The 27,495-nt window shown below is 58.0% G+C and overlaps 1 protein-coding gene and 1 non-coding gene across 11 annotated transcripts in view; one reads left to right on the forward strand and one right to left on the reverse strand.

Moving 5' to 3' along the window:
* Positions 1–27,495, reverse strand: part of SPEG (striated muscle enriched protein kinase) — a 58,516-nt gene that overhangs the window by 21,075 nt on the left and 9,946 nt on the right. For 5 of the 10 annotated variants that reach the window (XM_040228254.1, XM_040228256.1, XM_040228258.1 and 2 more), the window contains 14 exons: positions 27,335–27,494; positions 23,025–24,325; positions 20,824–20,967; positions 20,287–20,469; positions 10,108–10,283; positions 9,790–9,878; positions 8,613–8,788; positions 5,882–6,142; positions 4,610–4,768; positions 4,320–4,509; positions 3,982–4,205; positions 1,250–1,369; positions 907–1,011; positions 114–320 (listed from right to left, as the gene is read on the reverse strand). In XM_040228254.1, coding sequence (XP_040084188.1) covers positions 114–320; positions 907–1,011; positions 1,250–1,369; positions 3,982–4,205; positions 4,320–4,509; positions 4,610–4,768; positions 5,882–6,142; positions 8,613–8,788; positions 9,790–9,878; positions 10,108–10,283; positions 20,287–20,469; positions 20,824–20,967; positions 23,025–24,325; positions 27,335–27,494 — 3,495 coding nt within the window. Of the gene's footprint in view, positions 1–113; positions 321–906; positions 1,012–1,249; positions 1,370–3,981; positions 4,206–4,319; positions 4,510–4,609; positions 4,769–5,881; positions 6,143–6,459; positions 7,274–8,612; positions 8,789–9,789; positions 9,879–10,107; positions 10,284–11,254; positions 12,726–20,286; positions 20,470–20,823; positions 20,968–23,024; positions 24,326–26,605; position 27,495 lie in introns of those variants that run through there. The other 5 variants (XM_040228253.1, XM_040228257.1, XM_040228259.1 and 2 more) reach the window with 5 other exon arrangements.
* Positions 19,397–19,469, forward strand: TRNAC-ACA. Its single transcript has one exon. It is a non-coding gene; the product is annotated as a tRNA-Cys (tRNA).

The following is a 27,495-nucleotide window of genomic DNA, read 5'->3' on the forward strand; positions in this document are numbered from 1 at the left end:
TGCCAATCCTGCCAGTTATTGCGTCCACACCAGCCCTGGAGCCTTCTCCATGGACACCCAGTCCTCTGGCCTGATGGCTCTCGCCCACCCACCTCCAGGAACACCAGGCTCACCACGCTCCAGCAGCTGCGCGGGCTCAGATGGGGGCGAGGGCTTGCTGCTGCTCTTGACGGTGGTGCTGAGAACCCGGAAGACGTGCTGGACCCCCTTTCGCAGTCCGGTGGCTGCCCACCCGGGCTGCCGCAGGCCCGTGACCAGCGCCGTCCACTGGTCTGAGCCCAGCACCTGGTGCTGCACGGTGTAGGTCAGGGCGTCTGGGTCTGGTGGGGAGGCAGCTGCTAGAGGCGGGCCTGGTTGGGATGCCCCCTGCCCCCGTTCTGCTGGCTCGGGACCCAGGGACTCATCATCAGTCTGGTCTGAGGACCTGCCTCAGTTTCTCCTGTCGCTTCTGCCTGTTCCCCCACCTGCTCCTGCCCAGCCACAGGCGGGGGAAAGCTCGGAGCCCGCGAGGTGTCAGGCATGTGGTCCAGTTATAGGCGGGGAGGGAGCTTAACTTAGTTCTAATTCCTTGCTACCACCCGAGGTAGACAGACTGAGGCACAGAGCAGGAGGATGCTGTGCACGGGGAAGAACCACCACCCAGGCACCCAGTCTCTCTGAGAAGAGGAGGCAACATGGCAACCCCTGCTTTACCACCTCCCCGACCCAGAGCCAGGGCTCTGTCGACCACGTGGAGGGGGCCTGCAAAGCCACTTCTGTCCGATTTTCAACGCTCCATCCACTCCCACTCTGATCTCTATGTCCCCCTGGGCTTGCCTTGCTCTCCTGGCACCCCCAGTACCCTGCCTGAGCCTGTCTTGTCCATGCCCCGCCCCCCACCCATGGCCCCGTGTGGCCGGAACCTACCGATAGCCATGTCCAGACTCCTGGGGGGGTTCCATGCAAGTGTGATCATCCTCCCGGTCACAGCCACTACCTGAGGGGCACCGTCTGGGGGACCTGGAACCACATCTGAAAGCCACACGTCCACCATCCATGGGGGTCCTTTAGGGCCCAACCACCCCATGGGATCACCAAGCCTTGGGGCACGGGCTGGAGGTAAAGCCCCAGGGGTACAGGCAAGGCCTGGTGGCTCCCCAGAGAACAGAGGGGAAAGAGAGCTGGTGCAGAGGCCCTGCCCTCACCCAGGTCCCCAGGTGGGCCAGAGGCTAGGCTATGTACCCAGCTGACCGGAGGGCACCTGCCTCACCTGTGACGTAGAGATGAGCATAGCAGGCGGCTTTGCCCAGCTTGTTAGCAATGACGCTCTTGTAGACGCCAGCATGCTGAGGTCCCACGGCGGGGAACACCAAGCGATGGACATCCCTGTCTGGGGACGGGGAGGCACATGACACTGGGCCTGAGCTGGGAGGATACTCCGGAGGGTGGGCCCATGCCATCCAGGCCTGGCCCTTCTCCCCCACCCCCACCCCCACCGTCCGCTATAGGCGGGAGGGAAGGGCAGGGCAGACACAAGAAGGGAGCTACTCTAGGTCCAGGCTGCCCATCCACACCTGCGGCCCCAGGCCCACACCTTCTCATCGTCCTCCGGAATACTTCACCCTCTGCAGGTTCCTACCCCGGACAGTTCCCTCTTGTCCATCCTCAGAGCCACTGCCCAACCCATCTCCAGCTCAGAGCCCATGAAAGCCTCCACTGGCGTAGTCCACACCCACCAGCCTCATCACATGTGATCGCTCCATCTGAGGACCTTCATGGCACCTACTGCCAAACAGGTGGCCCCCAAAGCCCTCAGTCCAAACTCTCATCCACCCTGTCTCCTGCTACTCTTCCATGTCGTGGCCCTGACCCATCATCAGGTCCCTGAACAAGCCACACGAGTCCCATCTCCAGCTCTCTGCTCACAAAATTCCTCTCTTCTGGACTGTTCTCTTACCTGAGGCCTCCTCCTTCAAGATACAGTTTAGCCCTGAGCACTCCTCTCAATGCCCCTGGTCCCCTCTGCCCCTCCACCTCTGACTCCCTCCCCAGGATGCCCAGCACCCAGCCCACACTGCTTCAGGTGGTCCTTCCTCTTTTCTTGCATGCGTCCTGCCTCCCGTAAGCTCCTTGAAGACAGAGCTGATTTGTCCTACCAGGCTCAGAACTGGATGCCTTGCATGCAGTAAGTGCCAAATACATTAGATTATAAATTACAATAAAATTTGTTTGCACTGTGCCCAGTCCATGCCAGATATTTGACGTGCATTTCTTTCTCCATATCCTTTCAACAACCCTGCAAGAGTGTCCTCATGTTACCAATGAGGTCAGAGACATTAACAGACTTGTCCCAAGGTCACACCACTAACAGACAATGAAGCCATGGCTCGAACTTGGTTCCCTTTGATTCCCAAGCTCTCTCCCTACATCGTGCTTCCTGAATGATGGTGAGGAGGCCATTCCCCAGAGGGACATGAAGGGGAAGAGATGTGCACTGTCCTTCCTCCTCGATGTCAGGGCCGTCCCCAAACACCCCTCCCTGCTCTGAGAGGTTATCTCTGCCCGGAACAGCCACCCATTCATTTATCTCTGTTGACACTATTTATAAAGGAAGAGAAGCCCAAGGCCACTGCTGACCCCAGATACAGACAGAAACAGAGGCGCCGGCTCAGATCCTGAGACAGACGCTCAGCCTGGGCCTCAGAGCAGATTGGGAGATGGGAAGCCTGTGGGCTGAGCAAAGACAGTGGTGGATGGGGATCGAGGGGAGAGTCAGAGCCAAGGTGATGACACGGGATGGGAGGGGTGAGTGGAGCACGGGTGACAGGAGATATCCTGGTTAGGCAGTTAGATGGTCTTTGTCTGCCTTTACGTAAATCTCTGTCCCTCTGCAAGCCTCAGTCTTCCCATCTGTAAACAGGGACCATAATACTTGCCTTACAGTCCTGTGGTGAGGAAGGCGGGATTCTCATGTCAGGCCTTTAGCATCAGGGCCTGCCACTCAAGAAGTGCTTACCAAAGGTGAGTTTTGTCACACTGCAGCAGCAGTTAGAGGAACCCATCATGAGTTGCATGTGGCACTGTCTGAGAGGGCGTAGCTAGACCTTCTCACACGAGGCTCAGATTCCTTCAAGGATGGAACTGAGATACCCCTTGAGAAAACACCCAAGGCTAAGAGGACACCCGGAGAAACCGATGGCACCCCGCTCCAGTACCCTCGCCTGGAAAATCCATGGACGGAGGAGCCTGGTGGGGTGCAGTCCATGGGGTCACTAGGAGTCGGACACGACTGAGCGACTTCACTTTCACTTTTCATTTTCATGCATTGGAGAAGGAAATGGCAACCCACTCCAGTGTTCTTGCCTGGAGAATCCCAGGGACGGGGAAGCCGGGTGGGCTGCCGTCTATGCAGGTGCACAGAATCAGACACGACTGAAGTGACTTAGTAGTAGTAGGAGGAGGAGGAGGCCATCCCAAATACATTCCTCTGTAATTTTCCTGCTGCTCTTTCTTCTTTATTTGTTATTGTACAACCCTGAACCAAGCATCCTTTTGATGCAGATGCTACCCACGTCGGGATTTTCACTGGAATTTCTCCAGGAGGGTGTGGATGATGGTAATGGTAACACTCATTGGCCCCTTGCTATCCGCCCTACATGCTCTCTGTGTATTAACTGATTCAATTCCCACAACAAGCCTACCACAGATGAGGAAACTGAGGCTTGGAGAGTTCTGTAACTTGCCCACAGTCAGTAGCAGACTGGACTGCTGGGCCAGTAAGTGCTAACGGGCCTCTGAGGCCAAGAGTGGTGACCCAGCTGATGGGGGCCGGGTGGGCTCAAGGCAGGAGGCTGTGACCCCATAGCCTCTCTGGGCTCCCAGGCACCTCATCCCTGACCAGGTGAGAGAAGGAAGGCCCAAGGGTGGGGAGAGGGGATGGGCTCTTGCAAGCAAAGAGGGTGCTGGAGGGGACAGCCCCAGAGCCCCTTCCCAGACACGTACACTGTGTCATGCGCCGGTCGTCACTACTCTGGATACGGTGGCCGTTGTGGAACCAGCTGATGGTGGGGTAGGGCAGGCCGGTCACCTGGCACTCCAGCATGGCCTCCTTGGCCAGTCCCACGTCCAGATCCTGCAGCGGCCGCAGGAAGTCGGGCATGGACAGCCGCTCCAGCTCACCCTGCTCGGGCTCCTCGGGGATGGAGGGCATCTTCTCCAGCTTGGAGCTGTAAGAACCACACAGCGGCCCAGCGGCCCGGAGTCACACCTCCTACCACAGGGCTGGGGCCCCCAGAGGCAGCCCTGGCCGCGTGGGGGTGGTGGGGGGCTCAGGGCGGTACCTAGGGCCGGTGGCGGCCGTCCGAGGCTCCTCCACGTAGAGCTGGGCTGAGCAGTGGGCCTGGCCGTGGGTGTTGGCAGCACTGACCGCGTAGAGCCCCTCATCTTCACTGCCCACGTGCGCGATGTGCAGCGAGTGCAGGCCCCCGTCCTGCCGCAGCCGCACGTTCTCGCTCTCCTCCACGGGGCGGCCTGTGAAGGACGGGGGTCAGGCGGCAGCCTCAGACAGGGGCCCTGCCCTCTGATCCCTGGTGGGTCCCCCTCCCAACATCTGCGGGGTGGAGGGCCATACCAAAGTGAGTCCAGGTAACGGAGGGGGGCGGGCTCCCACTGATCTTGCAGTCGAAGCGGGCAGCACGGCCCTCCAGCACTTCCACATCCTCCAGCAGCCGTGTGAACAGGGGCGCCAGCGAGGGCCGCACGGTCAGCCGGGCACTGCAGGTCAGTTCATCTGGCGGGGAGGGGTCAGCATTGGGGCAGGGAAGGCTGTGGAACCCTGGGCACCCCAAGCCACCAGTCCCGCCCTCGTGCTGGGCAGGTAAAAGGAGCTCAGGCAAAAACTGGAGCCTGCGAAGAGCCCAGCTAGGTCCCAGGGCACCAGACTGAGGCCACGGGTAAGATCGAGAGGCCAGACCATCTCCAGAGGCTGGTGGGCAGCTAGAGCAGGCAGCAGGCTGCTAGGGCAGTGGGGATATGTGGGAGACCAGGGCATGGCCTGGCTCTCCCCTCCTCACCTCGTCCTGCCCACCCAGGGTGAACCTCAGCACAGCTCTAAGAGAAGGGGTTAAAGCCAAGCCCACTCCGTCCTCCACACCCCTTCCCCCTACCCTTGGAACTCTCCTCTATGGCCAGGTCGTGCCCACACTCCCTCGCCCCCATCCCAGACCCAGAGCACATGCCCTGTGCCCCACACTACCACTACACGCAGAATCTTCTGGGGAAACAGTAGCCCCTGATGCTGACCTGATCCCTTCCTGCTTACAAAGGCCTCAGGGTCCCCTTTAGGTGCACGTTACCACAACCAGATGAGGCATTATCTCAGCTCCTCAAACGAGGACAGGGACCAGGCCAGAGGTGTCATTAATAACAGCAGACATTCATTAGGTGCCATCCTCCGCCAGGTGCTTAGCTTTGTCCATCCATACATTATCTCATTAGCCCTATCGCTCCCGCTACGATCCCTGTTTACAGGCGAATGGCCTAAAGCTCCGAGAAATGAAGTGACTTGTCCAGTTACGTGGCTGCTTTATGGCAGGGCAAGAACTGGAACCCCAGTCCAGGTGTGGTTGCTACAGGTTGGCACTGGGCTCCCCAACAGGAACGACAGTGAACAGGGACACCGCGTCAAACACCTGCTCTGTGCCAGGTGTGACTGCCGGTGCCGACTTGATGGAGGCAGGTGCACTGCACCCTCTCTCGCCCCACTGCTCTTCTCCCCAGAGATGGAGGCCCGCTTTCCGGTCGTCTTATTCAACACCAGCTCCATCGGGGCTCCTACACTTCACTCCCCTCCCTCTAGCTCTGGGGAGCCGGCAGCAGCCCTCGGGCCCAAGTGGGCAGTTACCTTTGGCCGTGCTGAGCTTGCAGGTGTAGACGCCACTGTCGTCCTCATGCACAGAGGTGAGCAGCAGCTTGCATTTGCGGCCATCGAAATGCATCTTGCATTTGAGTAGTGCGGGCTGCAGCAGGCGGCCTCGGCACAGCCAGTCTACCTCCACGTCGGTGGGACCCGCCACCAGGCACTCAAACAGCGCCATCTCCCCGGCCCCCACGTCCACGTCCTGCAGAGGGGCCAGCACGGCCAGGGACCGGCTTTCAGGGTGTGCTGGGTGGGGGAAGCAGCCACAGGGGGCACACACGGAGCAGAGAAACATGGGGAGAGGGAGACACACACGCACACACACAGAGAGACAGACAGACACAGAGAGAGAGATGCATTTTGTTCCTCTGGAGACAGGGAAAGCCCGCCCGCCCAGCAGGCCAAGACAGCAAGGAGCTCCCAGGCCTGGCTTCCGCATGGCCATCCCACCTGGGCCAGAGAGGGGGAACTCGGGGGAAGCGGGAGGGGATCAAGGGCATGAAAACCGAGAGGGCCACATGGGGACAGAGACGGCGGCGGAAAAAGAAGACACAGCACACCAGCTGGGTACAAACTGGACTTTATTTGAACTAAGAAACAGGTATTTCTGAATATGCCCACACCAACTACAGCAGGCCCCTACTCCTGCGCCAAGCCTGGCTAACTCTCATTCTCAGATAGAACATCCCTGGCCCTGATGGTGAACAAGGGAGCCCCTAAGGGCCCTAAGCCTGCTGCCCAGGGCCAGGCCTCAGCCAGGCCTCCTCATCAGCACAGGGCCCAAGGGCCTCTGGCTTTTGGTCTCTTGTGAAATAGAAAGGATTGTGCCATTTGAAACCCATTTCTGGAATGGTCAGTGCCCCCCGAGCCCCTTGCCCACAGCCCCCTGCCCCTCTGGTTCCCTCTATCCTACGGACGCCAGGCCATGTCCTCTCCCCCTTTGCCTGACCCCACGCCAGCTGGAGGGCATCCTTCCCTGACTGTCACAGACACACAGACAGACAAACAGAAAGACAGACAGGGCCTGTAGCAGAGGCAGCACATGCACTCGCTGGGTGCCCCCCTTCAGGGAGAGACTGGGGGGTGGTCTTGATACTCCTCACAGCTGCCCTCCCCTCCTGGCGCCCAGTCCATGGGGGAGCTCCCAGCCTGCCCAACCATGTGTCCGCTTGGGGAGGGGGGTCCATAAGGGCTCATGGGCTGTCCCAGGACGCTGCGTGGGTGGGGAGGGGAGGGGAGGCTGGGACAGGGTCCGGGCCGGCAGGGTCTGTGGGCAGGAGGCAGTGAAACACAGCGAGGTCCGAGAGGTGCCTGAGACAGGGGCGCGGCTCGGAGGGTAGCGGGGGGGAGCGCAGGCGGCCCCCTGAGCTCACTCGCCTGTGTACAGACAAAAACCTCAGTCAGCAAGCGGCAGGTTAGTGCAGCACACACACACGCGCACAGGCACGCACACGCACGCAGACCTGGCTAGGGCCCCTCTTAAGACTTCCAGGGCGGCATTGCTACTTTCAGCTACCCGCCAGGTCGGCCCTGGGGGGAGGGGGCAGCAGTCAGCCAGAGGCCAGGTCTCCCAAGGTTCCTGGGCAGGCAGAGGCCCTGGGCAACCAAGAAAAAGGCATTCCTAGGCATCAGGAGCACCCCCACCGCCTGGGGGACACTGGGGGCAATCCCAAAGAGAGGAGCACCAAGACGTGGGTTAACACAGAGAAGCAAGGCAGAGCCAGGCCCTGGTGGGGGGGGTGCAGGAGGGAGGTGGGCAGGAGCAGGACAGGGAAGGGGGCTGGGCTGGGGGGGTGGGCAGGAGGAGAGCTGAAGAATTCAGAGATGGAAGAGGTGGCAGCCCCAGGCTCTGGAGGCACGGGCGTGGTCACTAAGCGCATGGGGACCGGGGGAGGGTGGGGGGGACCATGACTCTCTGGGTCCAGGCTCCAGTAGGGAGCTGGGGGGCTCCTCAGAGCTGGCCTCTGCCAGGAAGAGGAGGAGGTGGCTGAGTGTGGAGCTGGGGAGGGGGTTCCTGGCCCTGAACTGCCCCCAGGGAAGAGGGGGAGCAGAAGGTGAGGCAGACTGCCTGTCCTGGGGAGGAAAAGCACCAGCCCCAAGGAGCCGCCTGCTGTCCCTGAGGCCTAGAGGCCACCTGCCCTTACGCCCCGACTCCGGGGGCCCAGTCCTCTCCATCTCTTCCCAGCTGTGCTCCCCCTGGCGACCCTGGGGTCCCTGCAAAGCTCCATGCCCAAATCACTCCAAGGGCCCCTCCGGACGGGTCCAACTATCAAACACTCCCCACTGCCACGCCCAACCACGGTATCGTCCACACAGCGATGGGATGGGTGGAAGAGGCAAGAGAGGAGCGGGGAGTGGGTGTGAGGAAGGGGCCTGGCGAGGTGACCAAGGCTTAGAAGAGTGTGAGATGAGGACCGCCGGCAACAGGAAGCAGGGTCTCTCAAGCTGGCACCGGAGCAGGCGTGATGGAGGGTAGAGAAGGCAGTACTGTGTAGTAAGCTGAGTGCTCAACAATTTGCTGTGTGACCTAGGGCAAATCGCCTCCCCTCTCTGGGTCTCAGTTTACTCACTACAGCATAAGCAGCTGAACCTAGGAACCTCGAAGGCCCTTTCAGTTGTGGCACGCCATTAACTAAGCTTGTGGGAAAATTGGCAACCGGGCAGGGATGAGGCCAGGGCCAGGGTGAGGGGTTCATAGAGAGCTTGAGGTACTCACCTCTGACCTCCAGGCGTGCCTCGCACTGTCGAGCGCCATACTCGTTAACCGCCTTGCAGGTGTAGAAGCCAGCGTCGCCCCGCTCAGCAGCCAGGATCCGAAGCCGGCATAGCCCATCCTCTGCCTCCTCGGCAAAGCGCCGCTGGTCTGGGCGCACAGGCTGACGGTTTCTCAGCCTGTGGGACAGGTGAGAACTCAGTCCCCGGGTCCTGCGACCACAGGGCTGCAAAGCCAAGCAGGCCTCCCACCCCAACATCGTTTGTCCGCTCCCCAGATATGTCTCACTGGGCATGGGCACCCCTGGGTTACAGGGCTTGCTTTTCACCCTGACTCGCAATCCCACCACCGCCCCCCCGCCCCCCAGGAACTCCCAGACACCCTGTGCCCACCTGGGTCACTCCCTTCTTGGAACCTAACTGCACTTGTGGGCGCGTGCGCTTAGTGGCATCCAACTTTTTGTGGCCTTGTGGACTGCAGCCCGCCAGGCTTCTGGTAATTGCAGTTAAGAGTAACACCAAGCTATTCAGCTCTTGATAATCCTTAGATTTTTGTCTTGTTTTTACTTATGTTAATGGACAGATAGCTTTCTCACTTCCCAAAAGGAATAGGAAATAACTTAGTGTTAAAAAACTACACTGGGGACTAGATAATCATTTAAAAGTGAAAAAGAGAACCCAAACCAATAGAAAGCTAAGCCAAATGAGTCATCAAATGGCACCTGAGATGAATCCCTGAATCTAAGGCCCAAGTTTAACTCTGGACGCTGGCAACTCAGTAACAAATTATTAAGTGTGGGCCCAGTGCAGGGCTGGGCACAGCACAGGCCTCAAAAAATCACCCTATTGTCAAACGACAGGGCTGAGGTTGGGATGGGGGGATTGGGAGGCTTCTTCAGGAGTGAGAGGACACCTGGTCATTCACGCCAAGCAGACAGACAGGAGACCATCTGTTACCCAAACCCCTCGCAGAGGGGAAGCCCTGAATGAGTGTGAACACCAGGGCAGGGGTGGGGTCACAGTGCGGGTAGCCTGGGATCCCACTGTGCCTGGGATGATGCCCCTTCGGACAAACTGAAGTCCACAAAGTGTTCACTGACCTCCCACCCAAAGCCAGGCTTCACAGGGCCCAGCCCGGAACTGGCAAAGCTGGAAGATGGTAGTCAGGGGCTGCTACTCACCAGGAGACCACTGGCTTGGGCTCGCCCTGCACACGGATGCTCATGGTGACATCTTGGCCTTCCCTTACTGACTGGTCCATAAGTGAGACCTGCAGGGGACCCCGAGGTGACAGGTGAGACAGGGCCCAGCTTTGACTCCTAGGGGCAGGGGGATCCTGGGTCAGAGGTCTCTTCCACACCAGTCTGACTGAGGCCGACTCTGGGTAAGAAGGGTTGATGGGACAAAGCCCCAGGCCTTGCTGGAGCCTGGTGTGGTCCCAAGAACAAAGGGCCACGCAAAGGAATAGGAAGCTGAGGGCTGGCCTTAGGGGGTCTGACCTTGAAAGTAGGGGGCGCCTTGGAGCCAGTGTCTGAGGAACGGCGATTCTGGCCAGGACTGAGCTTCATGGTGGGGGCTCGGGGCCAGGTCTCCCCGGGTTCCGGGAACTCTTCTGGGGGGCTCAGATACTCCTCGTCAGAGGTGATAGGGCTGCTGAAAGGAGATGTTGACCCACCTGGAGGAGAGACAGAGGAGAAATAGTGACATAGAGATGTCTGGAAGAAAGAGGGGTGGGCAGGGAGACTGAGACAGCTGGTGGAATAGCCTGGGGTCAAGGACCTGATAAGGTCTGCAAAGTTGCAGAGCCCAGGAGTTGATGTAGCTCCGTAAAGGCCCAGGAGCCAAGGAAGCTCCGTAGGCCAGCTCTGCCCTGACTTCACATCCTGGGGCTCCTACTCACTCGCTGTGTGACCTTGCTCAGGTGTTTCCTGTCCCAGAGCCCTGGACTCGTGATCTGCCAGACGCTCCCAATCCTGACCCTGCTGATCCTCTTGAGTGGGGCAACCAGAGAGAATGGCTTGGGGCAAAGAATTCGGGCCCCAAAGGGGCCGTTCCTGGACCTTGTGGGAGATTTGGGATTCCACCAGAGCAGGGAACCCACATTCCCAGCATTGAACTGCAGGCCCCCAGTGCAGGTGGGTCATGGCTCTGGGCCCCAGAGTGGCACAACCAGGACACCCGTTTCTCCGGTGAGCTGGGCCTGGTGCAGAGGAACACATGCCTCAGACAAGCCCCATCCTGACCTCAGTGCCAGGGCCCATGAGGCGGCACTGTCCAGCCAGCCCTTCCCCCACTCCCTTCTCAGCTTCCTGCCCCAGATACCCCAGGGGCACCTGTTGGCCCCAGCCCTTGAGCACAAACCCCCAAACTCTCAGGGGCCAGGAAGGCAGAGTTTTGAGTCATCCACAGAGAAGGGCGGCTCAGGGGAAGAGGAGGGGGCACCAACACTGCTTTGGGAGAGGGGTGTCCCCAGGGCCCTGACGCCCTCCCCTGCAACTGGCCAAGGGCCCAGCCTCACTGAGCTGGCTCCAATCCGACTGCCAAATACAGACATGAATCTGCCACAGCCCCCTGGCCCCTCCTCCTGGTCCCCCACCCCAAGCCCCTTTGGCTTTGCCCAGGGGCAGGGCTTGCACCCCAACTTACCCCACGAGACTCTGCACACGGACCCCAGCCGGCGCTTGTCCTGAAGGCTCTGTCCTGGCACCAGGCCTCCTGTGGCCTGCCCACTGCCCACCCCTCCGGCTCCCCAGGGAGCCGGAGCCCAGCCTGCCCAGCCCCACTCACTCTGCTGAGGCTCTGCACGAGGTCTGGGGGGAGGGGAAGGAGCCTGGGGAGGGGGAAGGAGGAGGTAGGGGCTGGCCTGGCCGGGACAGGCTGGGTGGCAGGCAGGCAGCTGGCCGGGGGAGGTGGTGCCTGGGCCCTGGAGCAGAGGGGGAGGAGAGGGGAGGGACAGAGAGGCCTCCCTATTTAGCCACCCTGCTCATTCCCAAGCGGCGGGATCTGCCTTTTCTCTCCTTACGGCTTCTGGACCCTGACAAATGAGAAACCCCCTTAATGGTGCCTTGGCTCAAAGGGTGGGGGGGGGCGCTCAGTCCCAGGGGAAGACGAGTGTGACACTTGGCTGCAGCAGTCAAGATGCCCGCACTGACCCGTTTGTCTTGCAGTGTCCACCACAAGAGGTACTGACGGCAAATGGCCCCTATGATGCCCTTTTCCCTGACCAAATGGCCAAGCTCCCTGATGCTGGAATCCACACCACCAAACCTCAACTGCTAGAGCTCGGCCATACCCAGTCCTCCCTGGTGCTGAGGATCAGAGAGCTGTCGGAACCTTTGACTTCTACTTGAGGGGCCCGGAGTCCCCCCTCTGCCTCCCCAGTCCTGCCACAGCAGGTGTGGCTCCGCAGTGACCGTGGGTTCCTGAGCCTTGCACCCAGCCACCTCCTCTACTCGGGGGACCAGCTGGCGACATCCCTCACCCTCTCTGCCCACCAGAGCCGACAGGTCAGGAGAACAGAGGCCACTGCCCACGGTGGCCCCTCACCACTAGCACCCATCTGCACTTGGATGGGCATGGGGCTCGGAGACAGAGCAGCAGAGCAGGGAGGCTGTTGAGGAGAGGTCACATGGCCTTCTCCCGCCTGCAATCACCCCCGCCCGGCAGCCACATTCCCAAGCTATGACCTGTGTTTCCCAGCACTGCCAGTGAAGAAGGGGGGAGGGCCCACCATTCAGGTTGGCTGTCCTGACATGGAGATGGAGAGGGAAGTCAGGATGGCACTTGATGAACATATGCTCAGGGTCTGAGCACTAGTTGATGCCGAGATCACAGGCATAGCCCCTGGAGGCAGGCATCCCCCTCCTCTCTGTGGAGTCTACTGACCTCTGGGGTCACCTGCAGGTTGAACAGCACTGAGGCAGCTCAAGTGCCCAAAGAGAGACTGCAGAGATTCGAGCTTGACTGGCAGGGTTTGCAGGGAGCCTGAGACCCCTGGTGGTGGCTGGTGGAATAGCACCTGGGGCATGGGGTGATCAAGTGATTCAGGAATCCACCTGCAAAGCAGGAGACCCTGGTTCGATTCTTAGGTGGGGAAGATCCGCTGGAGAAGGGGTAGGCTACCCACTCCATTATTCTTGGGCTTCCCTTGTGGCTCAGCTGGTAAAGAATCTGCCTGCAATGCAGGAGACCTGGGTTCGATCCCTGGGTTGGGAAGATCCCCTGGAGAAGGGAAAGGCTACCCACTCCAGTATTCTGGCCTAGGGTATTCCATGAACTCTATAGTCCATGGAGTCGCAAAGAGTAGGACATGACTGAGCAACTTTCACTTTCACTTTCAAGTCCCTTAGTGGCTTCTTGGGTAGCTTAGCTAGTAAAGAACTTGCCAGCAATTCCGGAGATCCCAGTTCGATTCCTGGGTTGGGAATTAGGAAGCCCACAAGTCGGGGAGCCCTCCCTCTTAAGACCAGTGCATCTCAACATCCCCAGAGGTGTCGCTGGTATAGATACAGTCACAGCCACCTACATGAAAAGCCTCTACATCAGGGCTTCTCAAAGTGGTCCTGAACCATCTGTATCAGGACCACCTGGCAGCCTATTAAACTATAGACTTCTGACCTGAAGAATTAAACTATAGATTTCTGACCTGAAGAACTATATTTCCTGAAACAAAAGAATTTTTTAATGGCATGTCCCCAGGGAGATTCTTATGCATAGAAACATTTAGGGACCCCAGGACCCTCAGTGGATGAGGACAACCCGAAGAAGTGGTATCACTAAGTCCCACCAAGTTCAGCCGGCCAACAAACTTCAAGGCCAAGCTCCAAACCTTGGAGGCCTGGCTTCACTGGCCTCTCACCTGGCACAAGGCCCCTGACTCACGGTGGTGCTTCTCAGAGTTCACCTGGCACGAGAATCACGTGGAGAGCTTCTTAAACCCCAGCTCGCTCGGCCCCAGCCCCAGAGTTTCTAATGCTGTATGTCTGGCTGGGGCTCTTACCCTCCATCTCTAACACGTCCCCAAGGCGATGCTGATGCTCCTGGTCTGGGGTCCACACCTGGGGGACCTCTACTCTGTGGTCTCTACTGCCATCCCAACCTCCACTCTCAGGCAGATCTTCACCTCCCTCAGCAGATTCGCATCCCGCCCAGCCTCTGCATGTGACCTAGGCTTTTCCAGGGGTTTGTGAAAACTTCTACCCTCACTGCCATCTCCGTGGTCCACTTCAGCCCTGCCTGTCCAGGAGGGCCCCCAGGTATGACTGGAAGGGCTGGCAGGGGTGAAGAAAAGCGTAGTGTCCTCAGGAAACTTCCAGCTGGTTGAGATGACAAACCAGATACTTACACGACTATAATATCAAGCATGAATAAGGTGGCAAGAGTGGGGCTTACTGATAAAGGCCAGGTGAATACAGAGAACAGGATGTTACTCTCGGCTCAGGGAAGAAGGGAGAACTGATGGAAGGGTGGTATTAGAATTCAGAGTTTGGTTTAAGTAGGAAAAAGCATTCCTGGCAGAGGAAACCAGCTGAGCAAATGCTCAAAGGCAGAAAGCGTGTGCAGTGAACTGTAGCTCATCCTTCTGGCTCAAAACTAGGTAAAGAAGAAAGAAGTGGGACATGTCAGTGTCTCTGGCCATCACGGGGTCATGCTCGGGCCCAGGCGGTCAAGGTCTGCTTCAGGGGTGCAGCCATCACTCTGAGGGCAAAGGGGAGCTCTGGGAGGTACCCAAGGAAGGGGTAATGTGCCAGAGGCTCATAGCACTGACATATGTGGTCGGGTTGTTCACAGCCCGCTCTTCACACACACTGTCTCGGGAGGTCCTCTAGAGGCAATTCCTCTAAATGTCTGCTGGGTAACCCCACTGGGGAAGTGAGGGAAGGGAGGGCACAGGCTGGCCTGCAGCTGGGAGAGTCCACAGGCACTGCCAGGAAGTGTCCCCACTTAGAGAAGGAGAAGGGCTATGCTGAGAGTGTTTCTGTTTTGGCTTAAAATGGACCTGGAAGTGGAGAGAATTTCACGTGGTGGGCCTGACCTAGCCATGGAAGTGGTTAATTCCCTACTTGGGGCTGCCACACATTTAGATAAATTGCCACTAATGGTAGATGAGGCCCCCATTCTTTTTTTCTTTTTTGGCTACACCACATGGCTTGTGGGATCTTAGTTCTCCGACCAGGGATTGAACCCAGGGCCTTCAGTGGTGAAAGCACGAAGTCCTAACCACTGGACACCCCCTCATTCATCTTCCAGCTACGCGTGATGACTCCCACTCTGGGAGAGCAGCTTTTGTAGGCTAACTTGCTTCCAGTATAGAGCAGGGTGGGGGTGAGCTGAGTCAGGTCAAGGGACCACATTGCTTTCTTAGATGCTGTCCAAACTGCCAGCAAAGATGGACAAAAGGGCCATGTGGCATTTCAAGGTCCCCTCCATGGGCAGCTGCTGCCTTCCCAAGGAAAAACCTGTGATTCTGCACAACAGGCCAAGACCAGGGGCCAGAAGAAGCAGGGGGTGGGGGGGGGGCAGATGTTGGCACCATGATTTCTTCTTCCTCTCCTTTTACACTGATGACCTCCAATAAACCACTTCTTCCCTATTATAATAGTGTTGGTCCTCTTGGGGGACCAGAATGAGCTTTGTTAAGCCTTATCTTCTGGCCCAAATGTCCTTAGCCTAATCATTAGCCCCACAGAGCCTCACAAATCTTACCAAGGAAAGTAGCCCAGGAGTTACAAAGTGACCCTTGCTTTGTAGACGAGAACATGCCACCAGCTGGGGCCAAGGTCTCAGCTGGAAAATGCTAGAACCATAGACTCAAATACAGAAGACCTATGTGTGAGGGGAGGGCTGAAGGCAGCTGGATGGAGGCCTGGGTGCGTGAATCCCCCACGTCTGCCCTCCTCCTGACCAGAGCCTGCAGCGGGGGTGAGCTGACCACAGCCACCAGGCATGCAAAGCAGCACTACAGCTGCTGGGAAGGTGGGGGGCCAGACAGGAAGCACAGAAACGTGCCCCCAGGCTGACCCGCCCACAGGGGGCAGGGACAGTCTCTGCCCCCGCCCTAGGAGCTCCGGGACACAACTTTACCCTTGTGCCTCGAACCCTGACCCCTTTCAGGTAGCGGAAGAGGGGATGGTACAGTGCAGTGATTAGGAGGACAAGCTTGGGAGACCCAGGAACAGGGCTTCAAACCATGATCTGGCCTCCAGCGGCCTCTGCTCCTAGAGCTGAGCACCCAATAGGGTAGCCACCAGCTGCTTGAGACAATTTCAGTGCACTTTAACTAAAATGAAATACAACAAGAGTCAGCTCTTCGGTCACACTGGCCACCTTTCATGTCCTCAGCAGCCACCTATAGTTAGTGGCTACCCTATTAGGGCAAGTAAGAACGTTTCTACCATCACAGGAAGTTCTATGATCAGTGATGCTCTGGAGTAATTTGCTAAAGCTTCCCAAGTCTCCACTTCCTTACCTGTAACATGGTCATGACAAACTTAGTGTGCTGAAAAGCAGAGACATTACTCTGCTGACAAAGGTCCATATATAGTCAAGGCTATGGTCTTCCCAACTCACATTGAGAGTTGGACTGTAAAGAAGGCAGAGAGCTGAAGAACAGATACCTTCGAACTATGGTCCTGGAGAAGACTCCTGAGAGTCCCTTGGAGAGCAAGGAGATCTAATCAGTCAATCTTAAGGGTAATCAAGCCTGCATTCATTGAAAGGATTGATGCTAAAGTTGAAACTCCAGTATTTTGGTCATTTAATGTGAACAGCTGACTCACTGGAAAAGTCCCTGATGCTGGGAAAGATTGCACGCAGAAGGAGAAGAGGGCGTCAGAGGATGAGATGGCTGGATGGCATCACTGATGCAATGGACATGAACTTGGGCAAACTTTGGGAGATGGTGAAAGACAGAGAGGCTTGGCGTGCTGCAGTCCATGGGGTTGCAAAGAGTGGGACATGACTGGGCGACTGAACAACAACAGCAGGAGCATAATAATAAAGCCTACCTCCCAGGGTGGGATTTCATATGAGAACCCAAACAACACAAGACCTGATCACATAAAAAGCAGAGACATCACTTTGCCAACAAAGGTCTGTATAGTCAAAGCTATGGTTTTTCCCGTAGTCATGTGTGGATGTTGAGAGCTGGACCATAAACAAGGCTGAGCACCAAAGAACTGATGCTTTCAAACTGTGGTGCTGAAGACTCCTGAAGAGTCCCTTGCACAGCAAGGAGATCCAACCAGTCAATCCTAAAGGAAATCAACCCTGAATATTCATTGGAAGGACTGATGCTGAAGCTCCAATCCTTTGGCCACCTGATTCAAAGAGCCAACTCACTGGAAAAAGACTCTGATGCTGGGAAAGATTGAGGGCAGGAGGAGAAGAGGGTGACAGAGGATGAGATGGTTGCATGGTATCACCGACTCAATGGACATGAGTTTGAGCAAACTCCGGGAGACAGTGAAGGACAGGAAAGCCTGGCATGCTGCAGTCTATGGGGTTGCAAACAGTCGGCTACAGCTCACTGATTGAACAACAACAACATGTTATCTTATTCTGTCATCCATGCTAAGTTTTTTTGTTTCATGGGTGAGTATTTCCATCTCTTTAAATCACCTGTTGCTTCTAGCATTCTGAAGCAGATTACAGATGCTCAATAAAGGCTGCTGCCCTCGTGCTAACTCTGTCGCTTTACCCTTTCATCATCCCATCGAAAGCAACAATGTCACTCCCTGAAATGTTCCTCTCCAAGGGGTGCATGTGGTGGGATGCAGCTCAAGCGAACAGAGAAACGTGAAAGGGTTTGGAAAGAAGTACCTGACACTCTCCAAACACAAGAAGCTGCTCAGAGACACGAAGCACTTGGCACCCAGTCGGTGCTCAGCAAATGTGTGTGCAATGGATGCAGGCAGCACGGAGAATGCTTCGCTTCAGTTAGGCACACCACCCACACACGCCCACCGCTCACCCCAACACACACACACACACCCCTTGGGAGCATGACTGGGTCTCTACAGAGTTATCCAGCAGGGTGGGGCGGGCGGGGAGGGAACCAGGGTTGGGGTGGGGCTGCAGAAGCAGCCCTACAAATCCAGCACCCATGGAACTCTATTCTTCAGTTACCCCTGTTCCCGAAGTTCCCAGCCAGGAACTGAGATCTGTTGGATCTCAAAAGTTTGTCCTGTTGGGGGAAGGAACCCCAAGAGGGCACTGGGCAGCCACCCCCGGTTACCAAGGGGGGCCAGAAGGAGCAAGAAAGGAAGGTGGTTCCAAGAGGCCTCTTCCTACAAGACACCATACCCTCCCTCCCTCAACCCACTCCCTCCCCACCCACAGCCACACGGCCTGACACCCTTCCCTTGCCCCACCCCTTCAATCCCCACAGACTCTAGGCCTGGGACCCCCTCCCTTGCCAAATGTCTGTGCCACCCACAGGTTCCGCCCATTCCTGCTGCTCTCTAGGTCCACTGGCCCCCATCCAGCTGCTCTGGACCAAACAGCGCCTTGTAGGGTAAGAAAATCTGCTTTCTCCACGACAGCCGTGTCTAGACTCACGTGCTTGTCCCTCAAGTCCTGGGGCCCTCCAGCCAGCCTGGCTTATGGGAACTGCTCTGTGACCACAGTGCCTGGTGCGGCTGACTAATGTGATGAAGCTTTCTGGCTCCCCAGGCTGGAGGAGGCACAGAGATGCTGTGGCGGGCTGAAGACCCAGGGACTGGGAAATACAGAGGGGCTGTGGGTTGCAGGCCTGGGGAGGGCAGGGAAGGAGTCCCCAAGGCCCAGACAGGCTCAAGGAAGGGCAGAAAAGGAAGAGGCAGTTTTCTGGGAGCCTCCTGGCAACCCATGCTCCTGTGCTCAACATCACCCCTTAATAATGCTAACAACTAACATTTGTCTACAGCTTTACAGTTCATAAAGCTTGTTCACACATTTGCTTTCATTTGTGAGGATGGTATAATTATCTCTGGTTTACAAATGAGGAAACTAAAGTGCAGGGAGGTTCTGTGTGGCGAACATAGAACTCCCAGTCAAGTGCTGACAGTTGCCTTGCCCCAAGCCTCCTTCCCAACCTTAAAAGGCTTTCAAATGGCCCTGAGCCAGTATTGGGGTAAACCTGCCCCCCCCAACCACCACCAAACACATACAACCCTCAGCCAAATCTCAGCCCAAGCCAGGTATTGACCGGAGTCCTGGAGCCAGGCCTGGGCCCCCGAAAAGGAGTGGGGAGCTGAGTCAGAAGCCAGATCCCGGAGGTGATGGAAGCACGGAAGCATGCAGTGGAGGGATGGGTATGATTCAGCGCGGTGGGAGGGGCGAGCAGAAGGAGAATACCTAACACGTGGGCTCCTGGGAGGGGGATGTAGGCTAAGGAAGAGGCAGACCTGCAGGCCTGCAAAGCCAGACAGGTACAACCCAAAGGACCTAATGCAGGACTGGGACTCAGGCCAGACACTGCCAAGAACTCCCTAGTCTCTCTGATAGTGAAGGTGCTGAGGACCCAGGACCACAGCACAGTGGGCTCTGTAATCTTGTCTCCGGCAGCACTGAGTGAAAGTAAAGGACAGAACAAGGCATACTATTCCCTGTCCAGGCACGCCTAGCCCCTCCCCCTGGCCGCCTAATTCCCAGGCTCCTTCAGGGCTCTGATGTCTCTCGGTCCAGGATCTCACAACACCACAGTCCGCTCGGCCAGTCTAGGGACCAGGTTCCTCTACCCTGCACTGTCCTCTATCCCAGGTCTGCTGACCTAGGTTGATTACCCAGTGGTAATCTCCTTAATGAACTTCCCTGGTGGCTCAGATGGTAAAGCGTCTGCCTACAATGCAGGAGACCCAGGTTCAATCCCTGGGTCAGGAAGATCTCCTGGAGAAGGAAATGGCAACCCACTCCAGTATCCTTGCCTGGAAAATCCCACGGACGGAGGATCCTGGTAGGCTACAGCCCATCTGTGACTTTTCCTTTTGAAACACCCCCTACCCTCTCTCACCTCCCCACCCCCCAACTGCCCAGGGCCAGCACTTTGTCAGCCCAGCAACCTGAATGACTTGAACTGGCCATGCACACCAACACCAGTCCTCAACCTGAAAGAACCCGGGCTCAAATCCAAAGGAAGTAGTCTGACACCAAGAAAGGACTTTCATAAAAATAGAAAACGAGGCAGCCTCAGCTACGTCCCAAGAGGTACTCTCAGATGCATCTTCTTCCGGGCTCTGGGTTCAACTGAAGGAGCAAGGGAGCAGGGGAAGGTTGTGGCACTTAAAAGCATCTGTTTTTATAGGAGGTGGGAATAGGGGTGACCATTCTAGAGAGGAAATGACCTCAGAAGACTCCTGATGGCTTTTAAACACTTTAAGGTAGGAGATTCTTTATCTCTGAGACTCAAGGATAATTTGTTTTCCCCACAGAACCTGGTTCAGGGAAATGCCACGGGAGGAGAGCATTTAGAGGATGTCGAAAGACACACTTCAGTGACTTCATGAATTGGCCTCTCTGGCATGTGCCTTGGGAATTTGGCCACTGCCTTGGGGCCAGAGCCATTTAAAATGCTTGCACTAGAGCAGCCAACACAGGAGAATGGACTAGAATGCACACTGGTTGAGAGCCCAAGCACCAGGCTAGGAGTGGGAAGGGTCACTGCTCACCCCGCCCAGCCCCGGGGCCTGCGGGCTCCCTACCAGGTCTCACGGCCAGCGTGGCAGCACAGCGGGCCTGGCCCAGCTCGTTGGTGGCAGTGGCTGCATAGCTCCCGGCATCGGCAGCCCGGGCCTCCCGCAGCAGCAGGGTGTGCCGCTCGCCTTCTGCCCGGATGAGAAGGCGGCCATCACTGCGCAGCGGGGACCCATCCTTCTGCCAGGAAACTGTGGGGAAGCAGCGGGATGACCAGGCTGTCCTTGCCCACAGGGACCCACTGGGGCCAATCTCCCCCCACCCCACCCCATACAGGGCCCACAGCACTCCTCTCCCCACCCCAGGGAATCCCGAGGACTGGCCCCTCAGTCACGACAGTCCAGGCCCACCTTCCCTTCTCTCAGGGGTCTGTGACCGCCTAGCACACACAGACACACACATATACGACATGGGCGGATGATCTCCCCGCCCGCTCCCCGTACCCCCTCCCTCCCCTTCCCCCCAAGGACTGGGGTAGGAGGCAGGGAAGGGAGAATCTCCCCTCCTTCTCTCAATCTTAGCCTGACCCCAGGCCCAGAGCTCACCTTGGGGCGGGGGGTTGGCGGTGACAATACACTTGAGCAGCACGTCCACCCCCGGGGCCACCACTGCATTTTGCAGGGGGATCTCAAACACAGGGGCCTCCAGGGGCTCTTCTCCAGCAGACACGTAGGAGTCATCCGAAGACTCTGCAGGACACATGGGCGAGAGAGTTAAGGGGACATGTCCCTGTGGGAATGACTCAGGGTGGGGAGAGGGGGCAAACCCAGAGAGCGGGCCTTCTGGAAGGCAAGGGTTGGAGAGCAAAGGGTCTCTCTCCTGAACCTCCTGAAACAGGGAGGAAAGGAAAACAGAAGGGAGTTCTCAAACAGAACAGGGCAGTGGGACTCTGTGGTGGTTTGGCTGCTTAATTTTAGCCACCATTAGGAGGCTGGCTTCTGGAGGAAGACAGGGCCTGTGCTGTGTGTGTCTTTACACAAATCAGTCATCAGCGATCATAGATCAGGCCCTGCGCAAGGTGCTCTGAGGAGGACACGACTTCAGAAGCTTCCAAACAGAGAATAAGCCAATAGCAACCCAAGACCTAATCAATGCTAGTGTGACAGGGCAATGTGTGGTAAACTGTCAAACTAGTGATGCCACTGGATTAAAAAAAAGGGAGCAGCAGGTGCTTCTGGTAGCCAAGAGAGGCCTCATGAAGATCAGCTTTGACTGTGTCCATCACCAAACAGTAGCACTGCACTTACTTACTCTGTATGGGTACCAGCGACACAATAGGGAACAAGAGGCAGTCCCTGCTTACAGAAAGACACCATACACAGGAAGAGAGCTCGTACACACGAAGAGACCATAAAACCCCACGGTTGTGACTCTCTCTGGGTATTTTCTAATTCTGACATTCTATAAGCTAGATAACGGGTTTCCCAGGTGGCGATAGTGGTAAAGAACCCGCCTGCCAATGCAGGAGAACTAAAAGATGTCGGTTCAATCCCTGGGTTGGGAAGACTTCCTGGAGAAGAACATGGCAACCCACTCCAGTATTCTTGCCTGGAAAATCCCATGGACAGAGAAGCTTGGGCAGGCTACAATCCATGGGGTCACAAAGAGTTGGACACGACTAAAGTGACTGAACATAACACATGAGCCAGATAACGCACAGTGTCTGTAGCCGAAAGAGCCATGGAGATCTGTTATGCTGTTTTCTAGCTACAAAACCCTGGACAAATTAGATAATCTCTGTGCCTCAGTTTTATCTGTAAAATGGAGCTGATAAATAGCACTCAACATCCTATAGAACTGGCATATAGATTAAAATACAATAATACACCCAGTTAACACAACACCTGGAACATGGCTGTGGACGCTTGATAACGTGGCTAGTAGGATGATGAACAGGTGCCTAATCATCTCTAAAGATCTTGAGACAATAATACTAAAATGAAGAATAATGTGATGAAAAAAAAGGGGGAGGAATGGTAAGTGCACTGCAAGAGACACCAACATGTGTCCTAAGAGCAGGGGGTTGACATATCTGGCCTGGAAAAACAGCAGAGGCAGGAGAGAGTTGAGGATGGCTTCCTCGGTCTCGCACCAGAAGTGGCCCCAAGTTGATGTTCAGTTGAGCAGAGTTAGGGGCAGAGGCATTTGGGGTACTGGCTACAATCCACAGGAGTGTGAGACAACACACTGGTTGGCATGTGATCACAGTCAGCTCAGCCACGCAGGGACTCAAAAGACAGGAGAGATGAGGCTAGAAAGGAGTCTGGGTGAGATCTTAGTAGCTGTGATGGGTCAGGTGATGTATGGGGATGAGAAGATCAGTGCTGAGAACTGGCTGGCCCTAAGCTCAACAGTAAGAGGGACATGACCAATTATTTATTGAGATGGAATTTGGTCTCTTCCCCCACAGACCAGTGGGGGTGTCGAGGGTTTCCCCCCACCATTAGATCCTTGACCCAACAGCCCAGCAGGCCACTGGATCCAAGGGACGTTATAGAAGGCATTGGGCATGGGATCTCTGCTCACAGCTCCGCTCCGCCCAGCCTCCATCAAAACATTCTCACACTCTCACCATCGGACAAGTCATATACAAGGGGCTTTCAACAATCCTTCACTCAAACTGGAACCTGGGACCATGCATTTCCTCTGAAACCGCACCCTCGCAACTGCCTAGCAGTCTTGCTCTTTCCGGACATGCTCCCACCCAGGTCTCACTCAGCACCGTCTACCCTCCCCGAGGTCTTACCGAGCTCAGGCGAGGTGGGCCGCGCCCGGCGACCTCTGCCCTGGCTGCGGGCCCCTCGGCGGTCCCAGGCCCCCCAAGGACCGTCCTCCTCCGGCCCTCTGCGCAGCCTCTTCTCGGCCTCGGGCCCCGCCCTGTTCTTCTCCAAGGTCTGGGGCACAGCAGCGCCCTCCTGGCCCGGTGTGGCCCAGGGCAGGAAGCGCACGGCCTGCGGCGGGGGCTCCCGCTTCCGACCCGGGGGAGCTTTCGTCCTGGTCTCGGGGGGCTCGGAGGTGGGGGGCGGCACCGGGCTCCGGCACTCCTGGATGGCTCTGCTCCGGGTTAGCGGGAACTGGTCCCGGCGCCTAACCTCCTGCTGCGGGCCTTCCCCCGGCTCCGTCCTGCCCGCTGGCCCACGGCCCCGGGGCCTCCCTGGCTCATCCCCGGGCTTTTCCGCGACGCTCGCAGGGGGCGGCTGGACGGCGGTGGGGCTCAAGGCCCGCGGGGTCTTGGGGGTGGAGGGCTGGGAGAAGAGCGGCGGCTCGCCGGGCTCTCGGGGAGACGGGGCGCGCTGCAGCGTGGCGCGCAGGGACTCGTGAGAGCGCACCAGCTCCTCCCGCGACGTGGAGCGGCGGATGCGGCCCAGCTCCTGGGCGAAGCGCAGCTCGAGGTCGGACGCCGGGCTGCGCTGCCGCGTGCGCTCGTCCAGCGAGGCCGCCTTCTGCTGGAATAGGCGGCGCCGCTCGGCCACGCTGCCCGCCGGCGCCCGCAGCTCCTCCTGCGAGGCCCTGGGCGTGCCCCACGGCCCACCGCCCTCGGACTTGGGCTGCTCCAGCGAACGGGCCTTGCGCAGGGGAACCCAGGGCCGCAGGGGCGCCGGCGGCGAGTCGCTGCGCTCCAGGCTGCGCCGGCGCTCCTCGAAGAACTGCAGCTTGTCCAGGATGCGGGAGCCAGCGCGCACCAGCCTCGGGGAGCGGCCCAGCGCCGACTGGCGGCCCGAGGCCTCGCTCAGGGGCGTCTGGGGCCGGGACTCCGCCGTGCCCGCTAGCGAGGGCCCGGACGACTTGGACTTCTTCCCTCGCTTCTCTTCGGCGGTGGCGTCCTCGGGCGGCACCGGCTCCCGAGAGCGCCGATGGGGCGGCGTAGGGGTGGCCAGGGGCGGGCCGCCAGTTCCCGGCGGGGGCCGCTTACCCACCCGAGGGGACGGTGGGGGCAGCAGCGCGGATTTGGAGGGGGGCGGCAGGGCTGGGCGACGAGGGGCTTCGCTGGCGGGCTGAGGCTGAAGGTCAGGCTCCTCCTTGTGCAGTCCGCTCTGAGGGACACTGCTGCGGGACCAAGACGAAGAGGGGCAGGAGATTCAGGGGGCCTCCCCTTCCAGGCCTTAGGGTCGTGACAGGAATCGGGCGGTGGGCATGCTAGGAAGGCTTGGGGGTGACATCGGCCAGCCCCTCCTCCGCCCCCCCCCAAGAGGAACGCAAAGCCAGAGCAGGTGCTGGGGAGAGGCTGGCGGCTCTGGCCCCGGAAGATTGGGTTGGTGGCTGGGTCCAGGAACAGACTCAGTCCCAGGGGCTCTGGCCAGCCCCCTCTCCCCAGCCCCAGAAGCTGGGAAACAGCAGAAACAGAAACTGAGTGGGGAGGAGGGGGGTAAAAAGGATGAGGCTGAAGACCCAAAAGATGAAGTGGGCAGGGAAGGCGGGAGGGCGGGATGGGGCGGGGCCCTCTCAGGAATTCAGCCTCCCACTCATTCCTGCCCCCAGCTGGCCCCCACAGCCCTGCCCTTCCTCAGCAGGGCATACCCCTTCACTGTGCCCCGGGAAGAACAGGCACACGCCTTCCAGGAGCAATGCCCTCATCCCCGGGATTGCCTAGCACCTCCTCAGACCTGAGCCCCCACCAGTGCTGACAGCAGGTAACAGCTGAGGTCCCTGGAGTGGGAGACGAGGGTACCCAGGTTCCCGTGCCTTTGATTAATCTGCCCCCGGTACAAGGCCTTTGACTTTGTCCTGCCCCTGGGAAAGTCACCTTGAGTCCTTGGAAACCACCCCCTGAGAAACACAGAAGCTCCCCAAAGGGGTATGCTCAGGAATAACTCAGCTCCAAAATAACTACTGCGTGGGCCTGAACAGTGGGTGTGGGAGAAGAGGAGGAAGGAAGGAGCTGGGCAGCCCCAGCCTGCCCCTCTCACCTCCAGAGCTTTGATGCCCAAGAGCTGGGCCTCAGTTTCCCCCATCTGGACTCTTGGGGGCACACCAAACATAAGAGATTAGCAAGAAAAGGAATCGGAGATATTAGCATCCTACCTAACACATTAGAGAGAGCTTAATAAAAACTTATGAAATGGCTCATTGAGTACTTATTGTGTATCAGGCATGTACTGAATGCTTAAAATGCATTGAGTCATTTAATCCTCACAACAGTCCTTTTCGACAAGGACTGTTATTATTTCTGTTTACAGATGAAGAAACTGAGGTTTAGAGAGGTGAGGTGCCTTACCAAGGTAACACAGCTAGGAAATAGTTGGTGCTAGATTGAAACCCCAGTAGTCTGGCTTCTAAGCCCTTGTTTCCTCCAAAATGTCTGGGATTCTGGGGGCACAGAGAGGGGAGAAATAGTATGGTGTTGGCCATGAGCATGAATTCTCCGGTGCCTGAGTGTCAGGCTACCTGGGTCAGCCGCCTACACAGCAAACCTCACCTCCAACAGGGTGTGTGGTGGGGGTGGGGGGCATGCAATCTAGAGTGGCCTAGGGAGAAAAACCTCAACCAGCCACCTGCAGGGAGGCAGAGTCTACTCTGGGGGAGGGACAGCAGAGTCTACTCTGGGGGAGGGACAGCAGAGTCCCTGAGGAATGGCCTGTGGGAACTGGGTGAGGCAGGGAGAGAAATTGGGGACAGCAGAGGAGATCTCTTGCTGGCAGTTTCAAGCTCCAGGCCAGCTTGTGTACCACAGACATCACTAAGGAAATGGGTTCCTCGGAAGTTGCCATAGCAACTCCAGGCTCCGGCTGGGGCCTGGCAAAGAAAGGCAGGGAAGGAAAAGGCAAGTCCAGGGCATGGGAGTGCCTAGTTAATGCCAGCCAGATAAAGCAAGGGCGCCTCCTCTGCACCTGCCCCCAGACCTCTTCCCTGCGTACCACCAGCCACCTCAGCCACCCACAAAAAGGCCTCCTCCCATCAGGCCCTTTCTTTCTCCTCCAGGGTGGTACCTCCCCGACACACACCATACCCATCACAAATCAGGTCCCCCTCAGCTCCCCAAATGCCCCCTGATAACCTCTCTCATCAGCCACTCCCCTCTTCTACCATAGCACTCCCTTCTGTATCTGCCAGTCCCACATCTCCAAAACCCAAAACCGGCTCCAATGCCTCACTCCAACACCTCCGCTCCTCACCAGAGCCTCCCAGGACCACCTTCAACCCCACCCTGAGGTGTCTCCCACATGGGGTCCTCACATGCCCCCACCTCCATCACTCCGAGCCCTCTGCCTCCAGCCTAGCCCCCCCAACCCCCAATCTCCATCCCACCCTGCCCCAGCCCCCTGCCGCCCACACACTTCACAGCCCCCTGCTCTCCCAGGCCCCTGGCCCCAACAACCCCCTGACCACCTCGCTCTCTTCTGTCTCCTGGCTGTGCTCTCGCTCGCTCCCTCCTGCTCTCCCGGGAGCTGCCGTGCAGAAAGGTTCCGTTCCTCCCAGAAAAAGGCCCACATGGGAACAGGAATGTGCAGAGATGAAAAGGCAGCAGCTGCTGAGACAGCAGGCACGGAGGGGGCCCCTGGGGGGGGGGAGTGGGGATCCTGGGGACAACTGGAGCCTGAATGGGTGAGGCGGGAGAGGGCCCCCGGGAGAGTGGAGATCTTGCAGGAGACAAGGAAGGGAGAGAGGGGTCCACGAGACCATGGAGATGGCACAGTGAGCCAGGACAGGTGGGAGCGGGAGCATGTGGGTGGTGATGGAATAGGAGGAGGATGGAGCCGTGTGGGAAGACAGAGTGGGCAGCTGGGGCCAGGAGAGGAAGCAATGGGGGGTTGGAGAAGTGCACAGAGGGATGGATGGTGCAGGGGACGTGGGGTGTGGAGGCTAATGGACAGTGAGGGGCAGTGCGGGACGGCATGGTGAGGTGGGACAGTGAAGGGCCCAGGTAAGGCTGTTACTTACACGTGGATCGAGAGCGCCCGTCCTCTGTACAGGCTGAATGCGCTGCCGTACAGGTCACTGGCCACCGAAAGGCTATCCTCTGACCCCCAGCTTGCGCCCACCAGATTAGCTCGAGACGCCCGTACCAGCGGCTCCACCCCCAGGTGCCGTGGCCCGGCCCCGGTTGCCTGTGCTTGCCTTGGGCTGCCCGGGAGGCGGCGGGTGCCAGCCCTGCTGCCCGCTTCCTGCTCCAGGACCGTCTGCCCGCTGCCCCACCAGCTCACTTGCTCTTCTGAGGTGCCTGTCACGGAGGTCGGGGGCGTGTCCAGGGAGGTGCCCACCAGGGTATCAGAGCCCCC

Source organism: Oryx dammah, unplaced genomic scaffold, assembly GCF_014754425.2.
Source record: "Oryx dammah isolate SB20612 unplaced genomic scaffold, SCBI_Odam_1.1 HiC_scaffold_27, whole genome shotgun sequence".
Classification (NCBI taxonomy): domain Eukaryota; kingdom Metazoa; phylum Chordata; class Mammalia; order Artiodactyla; family Bovidae; genus Oryx; species Oryx dammah.